At 47.1% G+C, this 25,792-nt stretch overlaps 1 protein-coding gene across 3 annotated transcripts in view; it reads left to right on the top strand.

The window, feature by feature from the left end:
• phex (phosphate regulating endopeptidase homolog, X-linked) overlaps positions 1 to 25,792 on the top strand; it is a 162,812-nt gene that overhangs the window by 75,809 nt on the left and 61,211 nt on the right. For all 3 annotated transcript variants that reach the window (XM_070894119.1, XM_070894120.1, XM_070894121.1), the window contains exons 7-8: positions 1,204 to 1,320; positions 20,731 to 20,814. In XM_070894119.1, coding sequence (XP_070750220.1) covers positions 1,204 to 1,320; positions 20,731 to 20,814 — 201 coding nt within the window. The remainder of the gene's footprint in view (positions 1 to 1,203; positions 1,321 to 20,730; positions 20,815 to 25,792) is intronic.

Below are 25,792 nucleotides of genomic sequence, written 5' to 3' on the forward strand. Positions count from 1 at the left end.
ACCTTCAAAATCCTCCTGAAACCTCCTTGAGAAAGGGGTTTATCCATGCCCTTCCACTGACACTCGCACACCCACCGCTGCCGAGAGGGACATTTGGAGGCCCCTCTTCCCAAAGGAAGCTGCTTCACTAGTCACCCAAGACCAAATGGTGCCACTACGATATCTGAATGCCTGGCTAACCCTTTGATCACCTCTCTGAACTCTGCCCTCTCCTCAGGGAGACTCGTGAACTGTTTCAGGACGTTTCATTACATTAAGTGTGCTATGCAAGTGGAATCTGTTGTTTGTTTATAGGTAGACACCACGGGAACAACTTTCATCTTGAGGTCTAAGTCAACCCTAACTAGTTGGGAACAATCATAATGCCATGTGCTAATAGCATTCTATTCTCGGGTCGAAGCTCATCTTACATAATTATTCACAATACGATGTGCACACTCAGTTGGGTACAGGGTGCACACTCGTAGTGGGAGGGAAAAATGTATGCAAGTGAAATTTAAAGGGAGAATGCCACATTAGGAGGACAAAAATTGTGAAAGCTTTTGCTGCTGAAACCCTCATTCATGCCTTTGTTACCTCTAGACTTGACTACTCCAATGCACTCCTGGCTGGCCTTCCACATTCTACCCTACATCATCCAAAACTCGGCAGCCCGTGTCCTAACTCGTACCAAGTCCTGCTCACCCATCACCCCTGTGCTCGCTGACCTACATTGGCTCCGGCTTAAGCAACGCCTCGATTTCAAAATTCTCATCCTTGCTTTCAAATCCCTCCATGGCCTCGCCTCTCCCTATCTCCTTCAACCTCACAACTCCAGGAGATGTCTGTGCTCCTCAAATACCGCCCTCTTGCGCATCCCTGATTATAACTGCTCAACCATCGGTGGGCGTGTCTTCAGCTGCCTGCGCTCCAAGCTCTGGAACTCCCTCCCTAAACCTCTCCGCTTCTCTACCTCTCTTTCCTCCTTCAAGACGCTCCTTAAAACCTATCTCTTTGACCAAGCTTTTGGTCATCTGCCATAATTTCTTCTTGCGTGGCTCGGTGTCAACTTCATTTGTTTTGTCTTAAAACACTCCTGTAAATCACCTTGGGGCGTTTTACTATGTTAAAGGCACTATATAAATAAAAGTTGTTGTTGTTGAGATGTGGAGCTGTTGAATGAACATGTGGAATGAACGATTCTCTCTGGTACTCTTTCTCTAGTCCCGGCATGCCCTGATGAAGCTGATGATTGACATTGCCATTCTCCTGGGAGCTAACACCACCACTGCTCAGGCTGATATGGAAACCGCGCTGGTGTTTGAGACTAAGTTGGCTAAGGTCAGTGAAACAACACATCATCCAATAATTTGGCAGCAGACTTTTCAGGGTAGTTTAGATGTACATTGGAAACATTTCACGCTTTTTCTAAAAATACACAAAGTAGTATAGAAGTGATGATAACTCCATTGTTTGAATTGTAAAGGTGGCTAATGCATCACACATTACATGATACCCTTAACACACTTCCGGGCTTATTTTGGTGAATGGGTGATCATCATCATAGGCAGTCCCTCGAAAAGGGATGAGTTCACAGGTGTTTCAATGAAGGACCTAATATTCCAGGTCCCGAACGATATCCTGAAGAGTGGAATATGCCTGTGCGTGGATTTTTTTAACGTATGGTGGCCGTTGCACACCAGCCACCACACGGGCTTGACAGAGCTAGGTCTTGGTCCAGTGGCAAGGAGCAACCAGACGACTGGAGACCAGCTCTGCTGCATGGAACTAGTGCGCACACATATCGCAGTGTGGACTGGCCCATGCTGCCCCTGGGCCCTCGCCTCTTCTGGGTCCCGAACTCACGCCTCTCCGAACTCTTGCCGCTCCTTCGCTCCGACCTCACCGCTCCTGCTGTACTTGCCCGCACTGTAATCAGCCGTCGCCCTCCTGCAGCAGCACGCGCTGCTCCCTGCAGTGGCATGCCACTGTACGCTGCTCCCTCTGATGGCCCTGGCCTGCTGATGGTGTTGCAGGCTGGGACTGCGCCGATTTCCGGGCTGGGCTGCCACACGCCATACGCCAGGCCATCACACACGTGAACACAGGTGTTAAATGGGTGCAGTGGTAATAAGGCACTCCCGTTTGAAAGTTTGGTTTTAGCGTGTAATTTTAGTCCAAATTGCTGAACATGTCTGGAGGCACTAAAACAGAAACCTGCAGGTTTAGCACTCAAGCGCTGATTAGATGCAATTTTCATAGAACGGTACATGTAGTCTCCACTGAAGGTGTGGAGTGCTCTGGCTGACGCACAGCGGCAGGTTTCAGGATGGAGGGAGACTGAGGGAGAGGGTGCTCAGGTTCTCGGACACAGCACTGGCAGTCCTGGTGGAGGAGGTCCGAGGAAAAGAAAAAAGAAAGACTTGCATTTATATAGCGCCTTTCATGACCACCAGGCATCTCAAAGTGCTTTACAGCCAATGAGTACTTTTGGAGTGTAGTCACTGTTGCAATGTGGGAAATGCGGCAGCCAATTTGTGCACAGCAAGCTCCAACAAACAGCAATGTGATAATGACCATATCGTCTGTTTGTTATGTTGCTTGAAGGATGAATGTTGGCCAGGACACTTGGGATAGCTCCCCTGCACTACATTGAAATAATGCCATGGGATCTTTGACGTCCACTTGAGAGTGCAGGCGGGGCCTCGTCTCATCCGAAGGACAGCACCGCACCAGAGTGACAGCCTAGATTTTTGTACTCAAATCGCTGGAGTGGGACTTGAACCCATAACCTTCTGACTCAGAGGCAAGTGTGCTACCCACTGAGCCAGTCTGAGTAACTACCCTTAACCCCTACTCTCTGTTTCCTGGAGGGATGTCCTGCAAAGGTGGCTGGGTGGGGGCGGCGATGAGGAAAAGCATGCCACCTTGCCCTCCTCGCTCTCTCCTGCAGCAGTTGGTGCTGCTCTGCCTGGCCTCATGTCCTACTCCCATTCCTACTGTAGACCAAGATGGACCTCTAGCAAGATGCCAAGCACTCCCTTTCTCCTGGTAACTTCTATAAGGTGTCCAATAAGGTAGAGTAGGTGAAGTCCTCACAGAACTTTCGGAATAAATGCTGCTCGAGTGTTGTTGAAGTCATAGAATCATAGAATGGTTACAGCACAGAAGGAGGCCATTCTGCCCGTCGAGCCCATGCTGGCTCTCTGCAAGAGCACTTCAGCTAGTCCCATTCTCCCGTCCTTTCACCACAGCCCTGCAAATTTTTTCTTTCAGGTACTTATCCAATTCCCTTTTGAAAGCCACGATTGAGTCTGCCTGACAATGTTTCCCAGAAAGTCTGCTGATGTGTTTCAAACGTCCTCTTCAAACCTCCAGCAGTAAGGGAACAGTAAAAGATAATATACCTTTAAGTAGCGCTCGAAATCCTCTGCAACGGCTGTTTACTCCCAAGCAGCTGGTCGCTGTTCGGAAAGGGCACTAGGACAAGCGCTAGCCACCAGAATACTGTGCAGCCTCCTTAATGGGTGCTAGCAAGCAATTTAAATGGCAATCAGCCCCTTTAGTGCAGGCTTTGACTCTTTAACCAAGATGGCATCTTTCACTAAACACGGCCTAAACTGGCATTTCAGCTCGAGACCTTATCTTGGCACCTCGGAGACTCTTAACATCTAAAGTATCCGGGGAAAATCACCCCCTACATGTTACATGATACTCTTAACACTACACATGTTACATGATGCCCTTAATACATGTTATGATACCATTAATGTCATATATGTACTTTTGGGATCACTAGCCATTATATGACGTCGCTGTTGGAGGCCATTGAGCCGAATGCATGTGTGTGCAGCCCAAGTATAAAAGCCAGCCATTTTGTATATTAGTCACTTTGGGCCTGAATAAAGCAGAGCCAAGGTCCTACCTCTTGGAGTTAAACAGTACTCAGTCTAACAGTTATTGCATACACAACAATTAACATAATACATTTTACATTATCTTAACACACTGCATATTACATGATACATGATACCTTAACATCGAGTTACATCAAGTCTACAGCATAGAAACAGGCCATTTGGCCCAACTGGTCTATGCCTGTGTTTATGCCACACGTGTCTCCTCCCATCCCTCTTCATTTAACTCCACCTGCATATCCTCATTTTCCTTTCTCCGTGTACCTATCTAGCTTCAATGCTATTTGCCTCAACTACTACCTATTGGATTTATTAGTGACTATCTTATATTTATGACCTCTTATTTTGGGTTCCCCCAAAAGTCGAACATTTTCTTTATGTCTACTCTATCAAACCCTTTATTTATCTTAAAGACCTCTGTGAAGTCACCCCTCAGCCTTCTCTTTTCGAGGGAAAAGAGCCCCATCCTGTTCGCCTTTCCTGAAGGTATAACCCCTCAGTTGTCGTATCATCCTTGTGAATCTCTTTTGCACCATCTCCAATGTCGCTATATCCTTTTCACAATATGGAGACCAAAACTGTTCACCATACTCCAAGTGTGGTCAAACCAAGGTTCTATGCAAGTTTAGCATAACTTCTTTGCTTTTCAATTCTATCCCTCTAGAAATGAATCCCAGTGCTTGGTTTGCTTTCTTATGGCTTTGTTAACTTCTGCCGCTACTTTTAGTGATTTGTGTATCTGTACCTCCAGATCCCTTTGCTGGTCTTCCCCAGACAGACCCTTATTATCCAAGTAGTGTGTGGCATCCTTATTCTCCTACCAAAGTGCACCATCTCACACTTACCGATATTGAAGTTCATTTACCAATTACGTGCCCATTCTGCAAATTCATTCATGTCTTCCTGTATTTTGCTGCATTCTTTCTTGTATTAACTGCACCCTCTCAATTTGGTATCGCCCACAAATTTTTTAATTGTTCTTACGATTCCTGAGCCCAGATCATTAATGTAAATTGTAAACAATAGTGGACCCAGCACTGATCCTTGTGGAACACCATTTCCCATCTTTTGCCAGTCTGAGCAACTACCCTTAACCCCTACTCTCTGTTTCCTGTTTTGTAACCAGCATACTACAGATTACATGATACTCTCAACACACTGAACGTTACATGATGCACAATATCCTTAACTTGCTATGTAAGCTATATTTTACAGTGTACATGACACTTTTTACATAACACATATTACACTATGCATTGCACTACATGTTACACGTTATACAATGCAAAATATAAAATCCACTTGTTATAGTATGCATTTTACACATGAATATAAAATCATGTTTTAGAATACAATTTACACATGAATATAAAATCACGTTATATAAAATCACATGTTATAGTATGCAATTTACACATGAATATTAAAGTACACCTACACAATACATGTTACATAATACATGTACGCATTGCACATTACAAGATACACAATAAATGTTACAAAATGCTTATTACACAAATCAAAGTGCACAAGCCCTGTCACATGTTGCACATTCATTTTCAGCCTGATTTATACTACACAGATTTAACATTAGGGCAAAACTGAAACTACACTGTATAGATAGTTAACACACTGTGTGTGTGTGTGTGTGTGTGTGTTGTATAGCGTGTATTGTGTAATGTGTCTTGGCTAATGGGTATCCCAGAATATCACATGGTTTCGGGAGAGGGTGGGTGGGGCGGGGGGCGGGTGTAAGAGTTTATATTTTGTGATACACAAGGTATTACAATTGTATGGGACTGGTTGGATGGACTGGAGGGTCTTTACCTGATCGTTATTGTTCGTATAATGTGAGTTGTACATATATGCTGTGTAACATGTAATGTATGATGTACAGTGTATATAGATTAATGCAGAGTCAACATGGTTTTATGAAAAGGGAAATCGTGTTTGACAAATTTATTAAAATTCTTTGAGGATGTAATGAACAGGGTGGATCAAGGGGATCCAAAGGGCATTTGATAAGGTATAATGTTACTGCACAAGATAACAGCTCATGGTGTTAGGGGTAATATATTAGCATGGATAGAGGATTGGCTAACAGAAAACAGAGAGTCGGGATAAATTAGTCATTTTGAGGTTGGCAAGCTGTAACTAGTGGGGTGCCACACGGGTCAGTGCTGGGGCCTCAACTATTTACAATCTATATTAATGACTTGGATGAAGGAACCCAGTGTACTGTAGCTAAATTTGCTGACGATGCAAAGTAGGTGGGAAAGCAAGTTGTGAGGAGGACACAAAGAGTCTGCAAAGGGATATAGATAGGTTAAGTGAGTGGCCAAAAATTTGGCAGATGAGTATGATGTGGGAAAATGTGAGGTTATCCACTTTGATAGGAAAATAGAAAAGCAGAATATTATTTAAATGGAGAGAGACTACAGACTGCTGCGGTAGAGAAGGATCTAGGTGTACTCATACATGAAACACAAAAAGCATGCAGGTACAGCAAATAATTCGGAAGACAAATGGAATGTTGGCCTTTATTGCAAGGGGGATGGAGTATAAAAGTAGGGAAGTCTTGCTACAACTGTACAGGGTATATGTGAGACCACACCTGGAGTTCTGCGTACAGTTTTGGTCTCCTTATTTAAGGAGGGATATACTTGCATTGGAGGGACTTCAGAGAAGGTTCACTAGTTTGATTCCTGAGATGAAGGGGTTGTCTTATGAGGAAAGGTTGAGCAGGTTGGGCCGATACTCATTGGAGTTTAGAAGAATGGGAGGTGATCCTATTGAAACATAAAAGATCCTGAGGGGGCTTAACAGGGTAGATGCTGATAGAATGTTTCTCCTCATGGGAGAATCTAGAACTAGGGGGCATAGTTTCAGAATAAGGGGTCGCCCATTTAAAATGGAGATGAGGAATTTCTTCTCTGAGGTTCGTGAATCTTTAGAATTCTCTACCCCAGAGAGCTGTGGAGGCTGGGTCATTGAATATATTTGTTAGATCTCTTAATTTCCAATGAAATACGAACTTTTTAATCTTGGCAGAGAATAACAAACTGCTGGCTGATTGCCAGTTTCTTTGTCTTACTGAGACACATGGTCAAAATGGCTGTATTTTATACCTGGATCAATTTACAGAAAAGAACTCGTCTTCTTTGACCTTATTGGCTCAATTAATATTCTTTTAACATTTTAATTGGCTCGCTACCCAAGGTCCGAAAATGTCAAGTTGATTGATGAGTTAATGCAACATGCCTAACTGCATGTAGCAGCCTTGACTTGGGGGTCTGTGAATTTTCACAGTCTGTCTAAATGAGCCTGTTTGAATACTCTATCAAACCACCCTTTGATTCTTTCACAAACTGAATCATAAAACATCAGGTATTTGTTGATGTGTTTCACCACATGTCCAGACTAGTAGCTTCCACACAAATTTACACCAACCCGAGTTCCATCGTGGCCACAATGGAAGTCTGGTTTTAGTAAGTTAATTAACCTTATTCCAATTTAACCCAAATCAATATCTTAATTCAACCAGTAAACAACCTTCCCTTAAGCATAACATACCCCTGTGCCACGTACAGATGGTCTGCTGGGACCTGCAAGGTGTCTCACCTGCGGGACAGCAGCTACAGCCGCCTGGTTGCAACAACATTTAATCAACATAAACAAACAATATAAAAGTAAAAGGTATTTACATGTAATTCCCTTGCTACCCTACTATTTCCCTTTGGTGCAGAGGGTCGGCTAGTAATAAGTAGGCCTATGCCTATAATACCTACAATCAATAATACAGTAAATTTATACATTTTCGCGAAAAGTAATTGTCTTTATTAGATTTCAGCTTCAGTTACGGGTGCTCGTTTAACGTGTGAAGCGTGGATTCAGGCTTTATTTCCTTGGACTTTAACAGCTGCCTGGGTGGTCAATAACACTTGATAAGGTCCCTCCCACTTGGCACCCAAAGGTTCTTTATGCAACTTTTTCACATAGACCCAGACTCCCGGCATGATGTCGTGTCCTCCTTCGGGTGGATTACCCCAAGCTGCCGATACCTGTCGGGAAACAGAACTAATAGCATTGGTTAAGTTTTGACAGTATGATAACAAAGTGTCACTCATTAAGTGAACATCAGCTTTCCGTAAATCGATAGTTCCTGGCAGCGACATGGGTCTTCCTGTTATAATTTCAAATGGGCTTAAACCTGTAGTTCTGTTCAGGGTTGCCCTAATGCTAGTGCGTGGGGCCATGGTGTTCCTTCTTGGTGATATTTGGCAAGCCGTTGTTTCAGAGTTCGATTCATTCGTTCTACTTGTCCTGATGATTGTGGATGATAAGGACAGTGTAAATCCCACGTAATGTTCAGTAACCTACAGACTTCTTCGCAGACAGCATCTGTGAAGTGTGTTCCCTGATCTGAGTCAATGCTACTCGGGACTCCCCATCGGGGAATGTAATCCTTACACAAGACCTTTACAGTGTGATTAGCTGAGGCTCTTTTAGTTGGGACAGCTTCTACCCATCTAGAGAATCTGTCGACCATGACAAGAATGTTAGTGTATCCTTGGCATGAAGGAAGAGATATATAATCAACCTGCAGATGCTGGAATGGTCCGACAGGGGCAGGGGCCTCAGTTGGGGCATTACCGTGATGGGTCCAGAATTATTTTTCTGGCAGACCACACAGCGGTCTGTTACCAGCTGGGCATGTTTTTTAAATCCCCGACCCCACCAGCTTTTCTGGAACCGTGCCGTCATCTGTTGTGAGGCCAAGTGTCCCCACGAGTGGATCTGTTGGGCTAAAAAAGGCATAAGCGCTTGTGGCGCGACTGGCTTGTCGGTAACTCTTTGTCTCCAGACACCATCTTCGCATAGCTTAATTCCTGTCTCAATCCATGTCCATTTTTCCTCTCGGGAGCACTCGCCTTGCATTGTTTGAAGGTCTCGTGTCAGAGTCCTGAGTGCTTTCAATCTGCACATCTGTGTTGGTTCTTCTGGAGGAACGCCCTGTGAGGCAGCATCTTTAGCTGCCTGGTCGGCTAGGGCATTTCCCTGTGCTTCTGTGGTATTTTCCTTGGTATGGGCCTTACACTTCAGAATGGACACTTCCTGAGGTAACTGTATGGCCTCCAGTAAGTCTCGGACTTCTTTTCCATTTCGGATAGGTGTACCAGCAGCAGTGAGGAATCCTCTTTTCCGCCATAACATACCAAAGTCGTGAGCGACTCCAAAAGCATAACGCGAATCTGTGTAGACATTAGCTGTCTGTCCTTCTGCTATTTGACATGCTTCTGACAGGGCCCGTAACTCGGCCTGTTGTGCTGATGTTCCTGAGGGTAAACATCCTTTTGCCACTACCTCATATAAGGTTGTAACTGCCCATCCTGTTTTTCTGGTACCATTGTCAACAAAGGAGGAACCATCTGTAAACAGGATGAGGTCTGGGTTGTGCAGAGGCTCCTCTGCTGCTAAGGCTGCTTCTTCTGTTTCTTTTAAAATCTCCACGCAGTCATGCTCTTCACATTCTCCCCCCTCTTGCTCCATCGATTCTGACATCGGGAGCATAGTTGCGGGATTAACCGGGCTGGCCCGGACGATATGGAGATTCGGAGCTTCCAAAACTGCTGTCCAGCGGGTCCATCTAGCTGCTGTCACCTGAGACATTCTATTCATAGACAGCAAAGCGTGTACGGTGTGGGGACACTTGACAATCAGCTTTTGGTCGAGGACTAGACCCGCAGTGGTCATTACCGCTCGACATGCAGCTTCCATGGCCCTGAGGCAACTTCCCCATCCGAGGGCTACCGCATCCAGTTTTGCCAAATAATAGCCAATAGGTCTTTGCCGATCCCCATGTTCTTATGTTAGTATAGCTGTCATATATCCTTCTTTCTCATGGACAAACAGGGTAAATGGCTTACCACTGTCGGGGATTCCCAGAGCCGGTGCTGAACACAAAGCCTTTTTCAAATTCAGGAAGGCCTCTTGCTGTTCCTTAGTGAGGGTGATGGCTTCTTTAGAGGCACGTTTCCCCTTTAAGATATCATTCAATGGCTGAGCAAGCTGTGTGAAGGAGTCAATCCAATTTCTGTTAAAGTTACACAATCCCAAAAAAGACCTTAGTTCCTGAATAGTGGTGGGTTTTTTAGCAGCCCGAATGGCTGCAGTTCTATCCTGGGTAAGTTCTCTCTTTCCTTGTGAAATCTTTTGTCCCAGGTATACAACCTCTTCTTGGGATATTTGTGCTTTGTCGATGCTGGCTTTATGTCCTTTCAGCCGAAGGTGATCCAGCAAAGCTCGTAAATCTTGTTCATGCTGTTCTTCCGTGTTTGAAGCTAGCAGGATATCGTCTACATATTGGATGACTGTGGATGACAGGGGAGGTAATTCTCGCAAATGGCTTTTTAAAGCCATGTGGAATACCGTAGGGCTGTTGTGGAAACCCTGCGGTAACCAGGTCCAAGTATACTGTTGTCCTTGGACCGTGAAAGCAAACCACTGTCGAACCTCTGGTGCCAGAGGCACCGACCAAAATCCGTTGGCCATATCTATAACCGAGAAATATTTATGTTCCGGTTTGAGGGCATTAAAAATGGTGGAGGGATCTGCGACCAAAGGAGCTTTTTGATCAATACACTGGTTAGCTTTCCTATAATCGACAGTCAAACGCCAAGTCTCATTAGATTTCTGTACCGGCCACACGGGGCTATTAGAGGAGCTATGCATTTTAATAAGCACCCCTTGTTTCTCCAATTGCTGAATAACCGGTAAGATTCCCGCGATGGCAGTTGGACTGATGGGATACTGTTTAGTGCATGGAGGCTTGGTCCCTGTAAATGACGCAGACTCCATCTGGAGTAGGCCACAATCGTTCTTATCTTTAGCCCATATCGGTGTTCCTTCAATTCTTCTTTCTTCAAAGTTCTAATTGACCATGTCACCCGACCATCCTCGAAATGCAACGATGAATCTATTTGGATTAGAACATCCATTCCCAAAAGGGGTTGATCGACTGGGCCTATCCAGACCGGCGTGGTTAGTTCATGTGGACCCAGCCCTATAAGTACCGGTGTTGTCCTTTTAATTTCCATTTTATGGCCCCCAACTCCATCGGCTGTACGTGCCCTACCATCCAACGGCAAAAAGTCTCCATATTGTAGGGGTAAGCATGTTAATTCCGCCCCTGTGTCTAAATGACAGTCCACATCCTTATCGCCCACCCTCACAGTTATATATATAGCCCATCTCCCCTTTGTTGTATTAGTGGGGGGCCAGGGTGGGCTCTAATCGTTTTTTGCTATCCCAAGTAACTCCTTCTGTTGTTGTATTGTCAGTCGCTTAAATGCTTCTATGAGGTCGTTATCTTGTGACAAGCCTGGCTTGTTGGCTGAATTGTATCCCTGGCTGCGCCCTCTTCCCCAGCCTTGCTGTTTTGCCCTGCACGTCTTGGCCCAGTGACCTTCTTTCCCACAATAATGACATTTTCCGGGTAATTTTCCTAATAACTGTTTATCGGAATCCTGGGATTTCCATCCCATAGCCTGTACAGCTTGGACTTTAGCTCCCATATCCCGATCTAATTGGTTACATCAATCCACCAATGCTGCAAAGGTAGTTCTTCTACATTCCCAGTCCGGTAACACTACCTTAAGCATTTTGGACAGTTCTGGCTTTAGACCTGCCACGAAAGCTGCTTTCAGGGGTCCAAACACTTGTTCATCCATTTCCTCATCCGTATTATTCATACCCGAATGTTCTAGCCACGTGCATCTAAACCGCTCGTCATACTCCAGGACCTCCTCTGTTCCTTTCTGTTGGCAGGCTGCAATTTTTCCCCAGTCTGTCTTAGCTGGACTGAAGGCTTGCAGCCAGTGTTTAATCGCCTCCCATCCTGCGTCTAATTCTTGCTCATTCTGCGCCAAAGCTTCATCTACCTTGTCGTGCAATTTTCTTCCCTGTGTTTTTGGCACCATTATGGTCAAAATTTGCACTCCGTCCCAGGGATGAAGTTGATATATATTTCTTAAGTGGTCCAATTGGTCCCACGTTTTTACTCCCCCTTTCTTTGGATTGGGCAATTCCTTGGACCATTTATCAATTTTCTCTGGGTCTGCCGGATCATGAACTAAGTATTCTCCATACACCCTTCTCTTTGTTTTTTTGGTTCCGCCCTCATCTGCAGTCTCTTCTGATTTGACTACAACTCGTCTTTTTTTAAACGGGGCAAAGCGCACCCCTAATTCTTCATCATCCTCCGACACTGTATTGTCGGAGGATTCAGAAACCGTATCTATTCCTTGGTCGTGTCTTCGGGTTTGCGCTTTTAATTTATCCAAACATGGGTACCCTGGGAATTGATCAATACATTTTCCTTTTCCTATTACTGTCTCTTGACCTAATGATTTTTTCCATTCTTTAATTTCACCTTTAAGATCTTTAACTTCCGCTTCCAGCTTTTCAAGTTCAAGCTTTTTCTGTCGCAGCTGCGCACAAACTGCTTGCAATTGATCCTTTGTACTGGTCAGTTCTCGATCATGTTGGGAACGCATTATAATTTCATTCCGGTTTCGGATATGGCCCATAACGGCTAGGGACCATCTAGTTCGCTCTTTATTTTTCATACGGGTCATTTTTCCCCAGACCTTTTTAATCTCGTCCAAGGACCATTGTCCTTTGGAGGTTCCGTACTTTTGTTCGATCTTAATACAGGTTTTAGATAAGTTGAATTGTTGCTCTATGTATTCTTTCAACTGTTCGAGAATTAAATCTAGCAAAACTTCAGGTGGTGCCTGCCCACCTTTAACAGTTGTAGGCAATTCTTTGTTCTTTTCTCCTGCTGCCATTTCTTTACTGAGTTCTTTACTGGGGTCTCGAGTCGTAGGCTTGCTAGCCGATCAATAGGTCTGTGATTAATTAACTAACACACCGCCGAAGTTTAGACGTCTATGGGACCTCGAGCCGACTACCAACCGGAGGGTTCGCAAACTGGAGGCTTTTGGAATCGCGTAGAAGGAGAGGCGAATTTAGACTTTTGACCGAGGACTTTTTAAAAAGAGGAGTCCTTACCTCAATATGTAGGTCCGATGTCCAAAATTCAGTTTCTTTCCTCAGCGATCCTGTTCGCAGCGCCAAAATTATTAGATCTCTTAATTTCCAATGAAATACGAACTCCGATGGTAGTTTTAACTTTTTAATCTTGGCAGAGAGTAACAAGCTGCTGGCTGATTGCCAGTTTCTTTGTCTTACTGAGACACATGGTCAAAATGGCTGTATTTTGTACCTGGATCAATTTACAGAAAAGAACTCGCCTTCTTTGACCTTATTGGCTCAATTGAAAGTCTTTTAACATTTTATTGGCTCACTACCCAAGGTCCGAAAATGTCAAGTTGATTGATGAGTTAATGCAACATGCCTAACTGCATGTAGCAGCCTTGACTTGGGGGTCTGTGAATTTTCACAGTCTGTCTAAATGAGCCTGTTTGAATACTCTATCAATATTCAAGGTGGAGATAGACAGATTTTTGAACTACAGGGGAGTCAAGAGTTATGGGGAGCAGGCAGGGAAGTGGAGTTGAGACCAAGATCAGATCAGCCATGATCTTATTGAATGGCGGAGCAGGCTCAACTCCCGCTCCTATTTATTATGTTCTTATGTTCAATGTACCATTTGAATGGTGTAATGTTCAATATACAATGTGTTTTGTGTACTGTATATTGTGTAATATATAATTTGTATTGTACAGTCTATAAAGTGTCGTCAACTTTCTTTCTGCCACTGCACTTGAGCCTTCAGGAGGTAGTCAGTCACTATTCTCATATCTCTCTCCCTTCTTACCACTCGTGCGGCTGAGCCATCTGCCTGATGAAAGGCCCCATTGAGTAGCTGTAACTTGGCAGCTCCTTTAAGTGTGCCACCTTCTGCACCTGATATAAGATCCTGTGCGTACTGCCCATAGCTGCCATTTCCTTTCTCTGGGAAGAGAGACTTGCAGTACCAAACGGGGCACCCCTCATTGCATTAAACTCTTGTAGTAACACCTCGTGTCCACCGTCTTGCAGGTAACATTCACTTGCCCACAATCTCCATATATTTTTCTCATCTATTTTATTTGGCCACCTGCAGCTTTATGTCCCTCCACATTTGGCCAATGTAATATATGCACCTGTGAGCTTTACATCCATGCATTTTGAAAGAATGTAGGGAAGAAATAGCAGACGCATTAGTACACATATTTAGTAATTCTTTAGAAAAAGGCTAGTGCCAGAGGACTGGCAGATAGCTAACGTAATACCTATATTTAAGAAGGGAGATGGAACATCTCCAAGGAACATAGGCCAGTTAGCTTAACATCAGTGGTAGGAAAAATAATATAATCTCAACTAAAGGAGAAAATAGAAGAACACCCAGAAATGAAAAATATAATAATGAATAGTCAGCATGGATTTCAAAAGGGAAAGTTTTGCTTGACCAACCTAATTTAATCTTTTGAAGAGGTAACAGAGAGATTAGACAAGGGTAATGCAGTAGATGTAATATATCTAGATTTTCAAAAGGCCTTTGATAAGGTACCACATAATAGACTAATGAATAAGGTCAGTCAGCAGACAAGTAGCAGAATGGATAGCTAGCTGGCTTCAAGGCAGAAAGCAGATTGTAGGGGTAAATTCAGAGTGGCAGAAAGTGGAAGTTGTGTTCCACGAGGATCAGTGCTGGGACTACTGTTCACAATTTATATTAACGATTTAGATTTTGGAATCAGAAACACAATTTCTAAATTTGCAGACTACACCAAATTGGGTGGAGCGAGTGGGGGGTGGGTGATAGCCAATACTGAGGAGGACTGCAACAAATTACAAGATGACATTAATAAACTTGCAGAATGGGCACATAATTGGCAAATAAAATTTAACACATAAATGAGAGGTATTTCATTTTGATAAGAAAAATAGGGAGAACACATATTACTTGGAAAATAAGAATTTAAATGGGGTAGAGCAGCAAAGGGGTACAAATACACACATCACTAAAAGTATCGACACAGGTTAGCAAGGCCATAAAAAAGCAAACCAAGCACTAGGGTTTATTTCTAGAGGGATAGAATTGAAAACTAATGAAGTTATGCTAATCTTGTATAGAACCTTGGTTAGACCACATTTGGAGAACTATGCAATTCTGGTCGCCATATTATAAAAAGGATAAAGAGGCACTGGAGAGGGTGCAGAGAAGATTTACAAGGATGATGCCAGAAATGCAAGGATATACCTATCAGGAAAGGATGAACAGGCTGGGTCTCTTTTCTCTTGAAAAGAGAAGGCTGACCTAATGGAGGTCTTTAAAATCATGAAAAGTTTTGATAGAGTAGATACAGAGTGTGTTCCAGTTGTGGAGAAGAGCAAAACTAGAGGCCATCAATATCAGATAGTCACCAACAAATCAAATTGGGAATTTCTTTACCCAGAGAGTGGTGAGAATGTGGACTCTTGACCATAGGGAGTGGTTGAAGCGAATAGTATAATCATATGAGGGAGAAGGGAATAGAGAGTTAGGCTGATAGGGTTAGATGAGGAAAGACGGGTGGAGGCACGAGTGGAGCATAAATACCAGCATGGACATGCTTGGGCCGAATCACCTGTTCCTGTGCTGTATATTCTGTGTAATTCTATGTAATGTTTGCTGCAGCCCGTTAAATTCCATGCTCACCTCCCCTGTGTGTGTGATCTCCCAGTGGCAGGTACCCTCCCGGCCGTGAGCACGTGTAATTAGGCTGCGTCCAGACATTTTACTGAGGTCAGCTATGCTTCATGAGCAGGGAGTCTTGTTCACTGCACTCTGACTGTGCTGTTCAAGCAAAGTCTTGCATACAATGCTCATTACGCTGTCAGAGGGTAAGGGGCACAATGGACATGATCTTCACCGCATGACAAATCCAAGAAAAATGTAGGCAGCAGCATCAACCTCTGTACATGGCTTTCTTTGACCTCACAAAGGCCTTTGACTCTGTTAACCGTGAGGGATTATGGAGTGTCCTTCTCAAATTCGGCTGTCCTCAAAAATTTGTCACCATTCTCCACCTGCTTCACGATGACATGCAAGCCGTGATTCTTACCAATGTATCCACCACACCAAAGACCCAATACAAGTGCAGACCAGGGTCAAGCAAGGCTGTGTCATTGCACCAACGCCACTTGAGGAAAAGAGTGATCGAAGACCAGGATCTCAAATCCGGCACCAAGCTCATGGTCTACAGAGCTGTAGTGATACTCGCCCTCCGATATGCTTCAGAAACATGGACTATGTACAGTAGGCACCTCAAAGCACTGGAGAAGTACCACCAATGCTGCCTCTGCAAAATTCTGCAAATTCACTGGCAAGATAGGCGCATCAATGTCCGCTTTCCCTCTCAAGCCAACATCCCCAGCATCGAGGCATTGACCATGCTCAATCAGCTTCGATGGGTGGACCACATTGTCCGCACTGCCGAAAAAGCACTCTACTTCGAGCTATGTCACGGCAGGCGCGTCCTTGGAGGGCAGAGAAACGCTTCAAGGACACCCTCAAAGCCTCCTTTAAAAAAATGCAACATCCCCACCGACTCGTGGAAATCCCTGGCCCAAGATCACTCAATGTGGAGGAGAAGCATACGAGAAGGCGCTGACCACTTCGAGTCTCTTCGCCGGGAGCATGCGGAAGCCTAATACAAACAGCGGAAGGAGCATACGACAAATCAAGCACCTCACCCACCCGTACCTCCAACCACCGTCTGCCCGATCTGTGACAGAGACTGTAGATCCCGCAGTCACCTTAGAATTCATTTTAGTGTGGAAGCAAGTCATCGTTGACTCCGGGGGACTGCCTAAGAAGAAGAAGCGAAGAACAAATTTCTTGACCTCAGGACATTCCAAAGTACTTTTGGGCCCAAATTTCCCCAGCTGCCTAGAGTGGCGTAGTTAGGGGGGGCACGCCGACTTTGTGAGACAAAAAAAGTGGCAAAAATGTACCTATTAATTTGGCCGCTCCCTCGTTGTCCGGATCCATCGGCGTGGCGCTGCAGAGACTGTGGGGGGGGGGGGGGGGTGGAGCTTCGGCCGCGCTGGGGCTTGGGCCAGCATTTTGTGGAGTGCAGGCAGGGGGATGTATGTCCGTTTGAGCATGCGCAATGGCGTTTCAGCATGCACACATGCGCAATGCAACAGGAAGATTGGCAATCGGCCAATTAAAGGGAGAGCGTCCTCAGTATCATTGGTGATGGAGCATATATAAAGGTAAGGTTTAAGTATTGATTTTTGTGTGGGTGAGGGAGTGGAAAGGTGTGCTGGATAGGTGGAAGAAAGGTGAAAAGTGTGAGTTTTGAACATTACCTGAGTGTGAGTCCAATAGATGAATGGTGCAAGAGTGTGCAAGACGAACAAAGAATTTCCTCCATGAGGAAGTGGAGAAACTAGTGACTGTAATTGAGGAGAAATGGCTGGAGCTGGATATCAGCAGGAGTGGTCCTTCAAAAGTTTAACCCAAGGAAATGAGAAAAAGATGGAACTTAGTTGCAGAAGAATACTCCGCTCCGGTCAATAGCACAAGATCTGGAAACCAGTGCAAGAAGAAATGGCAGGATGTTGGTCAAGTAGTGATTGTAAGTAATATCTTCATCTTTAAATTGAATTGCAATTGAGAATGTGACCATCTGTATGTGTCCCACACATCAGAAGCGCACCATGTCTGAGAATTAATATTTTCATCTTTGCAGAAGAAATTGACCCACAATAAAAGAGAGAGAACTAGAACAGGAGGAGGTCTGCCAAATCTGCACCAACTATCAGCCCTGGAACAGAGGGTTGCTGCTTTACTGAGTCACACCGGCAGAAAAAGAATCAGCTGTGCACAAGCTAGACCCACACGCGAGGGTGAAGGTGAGTCATTAAAATGCATAGTTGCCCTTTAAATCAACTTGCTGACTGGCCTGCTACGCGTCAAATTACTCATGCCACCCATCCTGCCCCCTCCTGTGCTGCTAACCATTTGACTGTTCTGTTGTATTTTGCAGAAGAAGAAGGCACCCCTCAAGATCCTGAAGATCCACCAGAGGATCCAGATGAGTGCGCTCCAGACCAGGGCAGGTGGGGGGAGGAGGGGTCCATGGAAATGTGTGCACGGGAGAATGCTGACCGCGATGTGGATCAGGCCATAATACAGGGCATCACACTGCCAGAAACCCCCATGAGCTTCATTCCATGGATTCACACCTTCCGAGGTCGCGGGTCCCAGTGGCGGTCGGGAAATGCATCTTGGGGCACCCAGTCCCCCACCGAGCCAGCCTGTGCCTCACACTGGAGGGATGCCACTAGGCAGATCCACGGCGAGAGGAAGGAGAAGTCGACCAGTCTCTCTTGAGATGCGGAGGTTAACCTCAGCAGAGGTTAATCAGGTTGTGTCATTGGGTGAGGAGACCAATGCCCTCACAAGATCACTCATGGCGACCATCAGTGGGGTGCGTGATGAGGTAGCGACACTGTCGGGTGAAATCTCAGCACTGAGACGGGAAGTGAGGGCGGGCATTTCAGAGGGTGTGTAAACGATGGCAGATGCCATGAGGGAGCTAGCTTCTGCAATAAGGGCACAAAGGCCGGATACTCAAATTTCACTCCCACTTCAGTCCACGCACCAGCCACCGGTCAGACTCAAGCCGGGCCCCAACCCCACCCACCACCGTCACCGACCCTATGAGGAAGTGCACTTTCTCTGAGATGTGGGTGAGGGATGGGTGCAGCCTTTCTTTGCTGTTGTTGCTGCTGCTGTTGTTGTTATTGTCGTCGTCGTTGAAGTGCACTGTAAAATTTCCAATAAAATATATTTTGCATTAAAACTGAATCATGCTCCATTAGGACCACGCAACATTTAGGGCCAACTGTACAAAGTAAAAATCCCTCACCCCTACAGTCATGCGTGCCTGCCGCCCCTAGCCCTGGCGGGAGGGCTAGCCGCTGCGTTCTTCAGTCGGCAAGGTAGGACTGTTCTATTTTCAATAGCTGATTTATCTTTCATTTATTTTTGATGATGTTGTGCAGCTGTTGTGCTGAAGATGTTGTAATGTTGTGCTGATGTTGTGAAGGTCTTTAGTGCTTTAGAATCCTCTAACTCACCTCCCGCTCCCTCCTCCCCCCCCCCTTATCTCTGGCTACCTGCGCTGATTTCTTAAATGTAGGTAAGGTTTTTCTGTGCCTACAAAAGTGGCCACATACACTGGCCTAAGTTAGTTTGGAGTAATTTTCAGCTGGCCAAATTTGCTTCTATGTCCAGAAGAGGCGTAAGTGGCTTGTCACGCCCCCTTTTGGAGAGAATAAACTAAACTAGAAAAAAACCTAACTAACTGACTTACATTGGAGCAAGTTAAATGGGGAAATTTGCGATTTTTTGTTACTCCAAAAAAGCTACTTCAAAAAAAACCGGGCAGCTCTTGGGGAAATTTGAGCCCTTTATAACCAATTAAGTACTTTTGAAGGGTAGTCACTGTTGTAGTGTTAGGATGCACAACCACCAATTTGAGCACAGCAAGATTCTGCAATCGGCCATGTGATGAATGTCCAGATAATCTGTTTTAGTGGTGTTGGTTGAGGGATAAATATTGGCCAGGTCACTAGGGAGAATTCTCTGCTTTTCTTCGAAAATAATTGGATGTTTTACATCTCCTTGAGGGTGCAGATGTGGACTCAGTTTATACCTCAGGAGACATAGGCCACTTAGCACAGGAGATATTTACCGCGTAATCCGGGGAATATATACCACATTCCATGAGAGATATACACAGCGTACTTCAGGGAGCAGCGAGAGCTGGTGCAGGAAGGCGACGGCAGCGAAGAGTGACGTCATCAAGGTCCAGGTCGGTGATTGGAGCGTGGGCAGGTACAGCAGGAGCGGCGAGGATCAGGACGAAGGAGCGTCGAGAGACTGTACAACAATGTGATCAGGACCCAGGAGAGGCGTGAGTTCGGGGCCAGAAGAGGCGTGGGCCCAGGGGCAGCACGGGTCAGCCCACACTGCGATATGTGTGCGCATTAGGCCCATGCAGCAGAGCAGGTCTCCAGTCATCTTGGGTAATTCTTGTCACTGGACCAAGACCTAGCTCTGTCAAGCCCGTGTGGTGGCTGGTGTGCAACGGTCACCACACGTTAAAAAAAATCCACGCACAGGCATCTTCACCCTTCAAGATGTAGTTTGGGATCTGGAAGTCATGTCCTTCATTGAAACACCTGTGAACTCATCCCTTTTTGGTGTGGAAGCAAGTCACCCTCGTTTTGAGGAACTGCCTATGATGATGACTGCGGGGGATATAAACCATTTAATATGGGGCAATACAGCACCTACCATGGGGGATACACAACATGTTCTATGGGAGATTTTCATCTCGTTCCATGGGACATGTATATCGCGTACCACAGGAGACATACACCATGTAATACGGAGGAGATACATCGCATACCATGGGAGAGATACCCCGTGTACCTCAGGAGATATACACCACATTCCATGGGCGATACACACCACCTGCCATTGGAGATATACGCCACATACCTCTCGAGATATACATCACATAACACTGCGGAAATATTGCCTTTCCTGTGTCGTCCACATCCCAAGAGCAGATTCATAAAAAGCAAAACCTTTGTCGTCTCATGTTACATTTTACACTAACTTCGCAGTATTGATATAAAGCACACAGGCCAGGTATCTCAAGTATTTATTCTCACACATGGTAGTGATCTTTGAGAACTTTGTTGATTGTGCTCTGTTTGAGTGGACTGCTGGTTACAGTTTGATACTAATTTCTCATTGCAGATCCTGATTCCACATAACAACAGGACCAGTGAGGCTCTTTACAATAAGTTCACTGTCGGCCATTTGCAAAACACCATTCCACAGGTATGTGAGAAATAATCAATCATTATCCAGTACTCATGCCCTGATACCATATTACATGGCAGTGGGAATTTGGGAGGGGAGGGGTTCAAATGTGCTTACATCTTTCTTCAAACCACAGATGTTCAATTTACCAAACCACTGTCGTTCACATTCCTGACTGGTGTGGTCAGGTGTGGAGTCCTACCCACGATCAGTACCTGAACTCCAGAGAACAACTGAATTCCTCAGCTGCATTACCTGCAAGACTGGCTCACACCAAGGGCTGGATTTTCAGTTTTCTGCCACCCCTGTTAGCGCCCCAGAGGGGTGGCAATGGCTGCGGTAAGCACTTCCGGGCGGGTGGCCAGCTTTCAGCACCCCACCGGGACATTCAGTGCCGGTTTCGACGGGGCACTGAGCGTTACCGCCCAGACGTGGAGAGCCGGTGTGCAACGCCCCTGGTTGTGACACCGGCTCGATTTTTGGCTGCCGCCCGACCTGTAACACTCCATAGAGCGTCCCCTGCTGGGAAGCGAGCATTCCAAGCTGTAGCGGCTGCAGTGAGGCAAGCTATGTCGACCTCAAGTAAGTGTGATTGTTTTTTTGGGGGTTTATTTTGCGATTTATGTTGTGGTGGTGTGAGTTATGTAATGGGAATGTTTTTGGTGTGATTTTTTTCAAGTTTGTTTTTTTCCTCCCAGGGCCTCTCTTATGGCGCTCTGAAGCCTTCCTTAGCGCCCTGCTCTAAACTTCGTGCCCAGCTGATGAATTTTGTGGCGGTAGACGCAATTTATTGCTCCGCCTGGGACAATGCCCCACAAAAGGAGCGACCGAATTTCTCCTCCCATGTGTTTTAATAGAACTTCATGTCAATACACAGGACATGATGTCAGTCTTAACAGACACATACCAGAAATAATGAGGAACCAAGGGTCGACTGAGAGTGAGGAATTTAAAATAATTACTATTAGTAAAGAAAAAGTACTTAAAGAAATATATGCGACTAAAAACCGACAAATCCCCTGGACCTGATGGTCTACATCCTAGGGTTCTAAAAGAGGTGGCTGCAAAGATAGTGGATGCATTGGATTTGATCATCCAGAATTCCCTAGATTCTAGAACGGTTTCTGTGGATTGGAAGATAGCAAAAGATAGTTGTTGGGGCAATGCTGGAATCAATTATTAAGAAAGTGGTAACAGAACACTTAGAAAATCATAATATGGTTTTATGAAAGAGAAATCGTGTTTGACAAAACTATTAGAGTTTTTTGATGATGTAACTAGGAGGGTAGATAAAGGGGAACTAATGGATGTAATATATTTGAATTTTTAAAAGGCATTCGATAAGGTATCACATGAAAGGTTGATACACAAGATAAGGGCTCAAGGGGTTGGGGGTAATATTAGCATGGATAGAGGATTGATTAAAGGCAGAAAGCAAAGAGTAGGAATAAATAGGTCATTTTCAGGTTGGTAGGCTGTGTTACTAGTGCAGAGCCACAAGGATCAGTGCTGGGGCCTCAGCTATTTACAATCTATATTAATGAATTAGACTGTGGATGATACAAAGCTAGGTAGGACAGTAAGCTGTGAGGAGGACAGAGAGTCTGCAAAGGAATATAGACAGGTTAAGTGAGTGGGCAGATGGAGTATAATATGGGGAAATGTGAGGTTATTCACTTTGGTAGGTAGAATAGAAAAAAAACTATTTTTTAAATGGTGAGAAAGTATTAAGTGTTTGTATTTAGAGGGATTTGAGTGCTCCTGTACACAAAACACAGAATGTTAACATACAGGTACAGGAATAGCAAGGCAAATGGCAAGTTGTCCTTTATTGCAAGGGTGTTGGTGTACAAGAGTAAGGAAGTGTTGCTGCAATTGTACAGGGCCTTGGTGAGACCACACCACACACTTGGTCTCCTTACCGAAGGAAGGATATATTTGCCTTAAAGGCAGTGCAGCAAAGGTACTGGGAGTTGGGGGGAAATGGGGGTAGCACGCAAGGAGTGAGGGGTCATTGGAAATGCCCAACTGTGATACCCATCCTTACAAAGCATTTCCCAGTGTACTGTCCCCCACTCCCAGTGTACTGTCCCCCACTCCCAGTGTACTGCCCCCCCCCCACTCCCAGTGTACTGTCCCCCACTCCCAGTGTACTGTCCCCCACTCCCAGTGTACCGTCCCCCACTCCCAGAGTACTGTCCCCCACTCCCAGTGTACTGTCCCCCCCTCACTCCCAGTGTACTGTCCCCTCCCACTCCCAGTGTACTGTCCCCCCTACTCCCAGTGTACTGTCCCCCCCCCACTCCCAGTGTACTGTCCCCCCTACTCCCAGTGTTCTGTCCCCCCCCACTCCCAGTGTACTGTCCCCCACTCCCAGTGTACTATCCACCCCCACTCCCAGTGTACTGTCCCTCACTCCCAGTGTACTGTCTCCCACTCCCAGTGTACTGTCCCCCACTCTCAGTGTTCTGTCCCCCCCACTCCCAGTGTACTGTCCCACACTCCCATGAGTACTGTACCCCCCACTCCCAGTGTACTGTCCCCCCTACTCCCAGTGTACTGTCCCCCCTACTCCCAGTGTACTGTCCCCCACTCCCATGAGTACTGTCCCCCCCACTCCCAGTGTACTGTCCCCCCTACTCCCAGTGTACTGTCCCCCCTACTCCCAGTGTACTGTCCCCCCTACTCCCAGTGTACTGTCCCCCCCCCACTCCCAGTGTACTGTCCCCCCTACTCCCAGTGTACTGTCCCCCCTACTCCCAGTGTACTGTTCCCCCCACCACTCCCAGTGTACTGTCCCCCCCACTCCCAGTGTACTGTCCCCCCCCCACTCCCAGTGTACTGTCCCCCCCACTACCAGTGTACTGTCCCGTCCCCCCCACTCCCAGTGTACTGTCCCCCACTCCCAGTGTACTGTCCCCCTACTCCCAGTGTACTGCCCCCCCCACTCCCAGTGTACTGTCCTCCCTACTCCCAGGGTACTGTCCCCCCCTACTCCCAGTGTACTGTTCCCCCCCCACTCCCAGTGTACTGTCCCCCCCCACTCCCAGTGTACTGTCCCCCTACCCCCAGTGTACTGTCCCCCCTACTCCCAGTGTACTGTCCCCCCCCTACTCCCAGTGTACTGTCCCCCCCCCACTCCCAGTGTACTGTCCCCCGCCCACTCCCAGTGTACTGTCCCCTACTCCCAGTGTACTGCCCCCCCTACTCCCAGTGTACTGTCCCCCACTCCCAGTGTACTGTCCCCCACTCCCAGTGTACTGTCCCCCCTACTCCCAGTGTACTGTCCCCCACTCCCAGTGTACTGTCCCCCCCACCACTCCCAGTGTACTGTCCCCCCTACTCCCAGTGTTCTGTCCCCCCCCACTCCCAGTGTACTGTCCCCCACTCCCAGTGTACTATCCACCCCCACTCCCAGTGTACTGTCCCTCACTCCCAGTGTACTGTCTCCCACTCCCAGTGTACTGTCCCCCACTCTCAGTGTTCTGTCCCCCCCACTCCCAGTGTACTGTCCCCCACTCCCATGAGTACTGTACCCCCCACTCCCAGTGTACTGTCCCCCCTACTCCCAGTGTACTGTCCCCCCTACTCCCAGTGTACTGTCCCCCACTCCCATGAGTACTGTCCCCCCCACTCCCAGTGTACTGTCCCCCCTACTCCCAGTGTACTGTCCCCCCTACTCCCAGTGTACTGTCCCCCCTACTCCCAGTGTACTGTCCCCCCCCACTCCCAGTGTACTGTCCCCCCTACTCCCAGTGTACTGTCCCCCCTACTCCCAGTGTACTGTTCCCCCCACCACTCCCAGTGTACTGTCCCCCCCACTCCCAGTGTACTGTCCCCCCCCCACTCCCAGTGTACTGTCCCCCCCACTACCAGTGTACTGTCCCGTCCCCCCCACTCCCAGTGTACTGTCCCCCACTCCCAGTGTACTGTCCCCCTACTCCCAGTGTACTGCCGCCCCCACTCCCAGTGTACTGTCCTCCCTACTCCCAGGGTACTGTCCCCCCCTACTCCCAGTGTACTGTTCCCCCCCCCCACTCCCAGTGTACTGTCCCCCCCCACTCCCAGTGTACTGTCCCCCTACCCCCAGTGTACTGTCCCCCCTACTCCCAGTGTACTGTCCCCCCCCCTACTCCCAGTGTACTGTCCCCCCCCCACTCCCAGTGTACTGTCCCCCGCCCACTCCCAGTGTACTGTCGCCTACTCCCAGTGTACTGCCCCCCTACTCCCAGTGTACTGTCCCCCACTCCCAGTGTACTGTCCCCCACTCCCAGTGTACTGTCCCCCCTACTCCCAGTGTACTGTCCCCCACTCCCAGTGTACTGTCCCCCCCACCACTCCCAGTGTACTGTCCCCCCCACTCCCAGTGTACTGTCCCCCCCCCCACTCCCAGTGTACTGTCCCCCCCCACTACCAGTGTACTGTCCCGTCCCCCCCACTCCCAGTGTACTGTCCCCCACTCCCAGTGTACTGTCCCCCTACTCCCAGTGTACTGCCCCCCCCACTCCCAGTGTACTGTCCCCCCTACTCCCAGTGTACTGTCCCCCCCTACTCCCAGTGTACTGTTCCCCCCCCACTCCCAGTGTACTGTCCCCCCCCCACTCCCAGTGTACTGTCCCCCTACTCCCAGTGTACTGTCCCCCCTACTCCCAGTGTACTGTCCCCCCCCTACTCCCAGTGTACTGTCCACCCCCCCCCACTCCCAGTGTACTGTCCCCCGCCCACTCCCAGTGTACTGTCCCCTACTCCCAGTGTACTGCCCCCCCCCTACTCCCAGTGTACTGTCCCCCACTCCCAGTGTACTGTCCCCCACTCCCAGTGTACTGTCCCCCCTACTCCCAGTGTACTGTCCCCCACTCCCAGTGTACTGTCCCCCACTCCCAGTGTTCTGTCCCCCACTCCCAGTGTTCTGTCCCCCACTCCCAGATACCGTCCCCCACTCCCAGATACCGTCCCCCGCTCCCAGTGTACTGTCCCCCGCTCCCAGTGTACTGTC

The sequence above is a fragment of the Pristiophorus japonicus genome, chromosome 11 (assembly GCF_044704955.1).
Source record: "Pristiophorus japonicus isolate sPriJap1 chromosome 11, sPriJap1.hap1, whole genome shotgun sequence".
Lineage (NCBI taxonomy): Eukaryota > Metazoa > Chordata > Chondrichthyes > Pristiophoridae > Pristiophorus > Pristiophorus japonicus.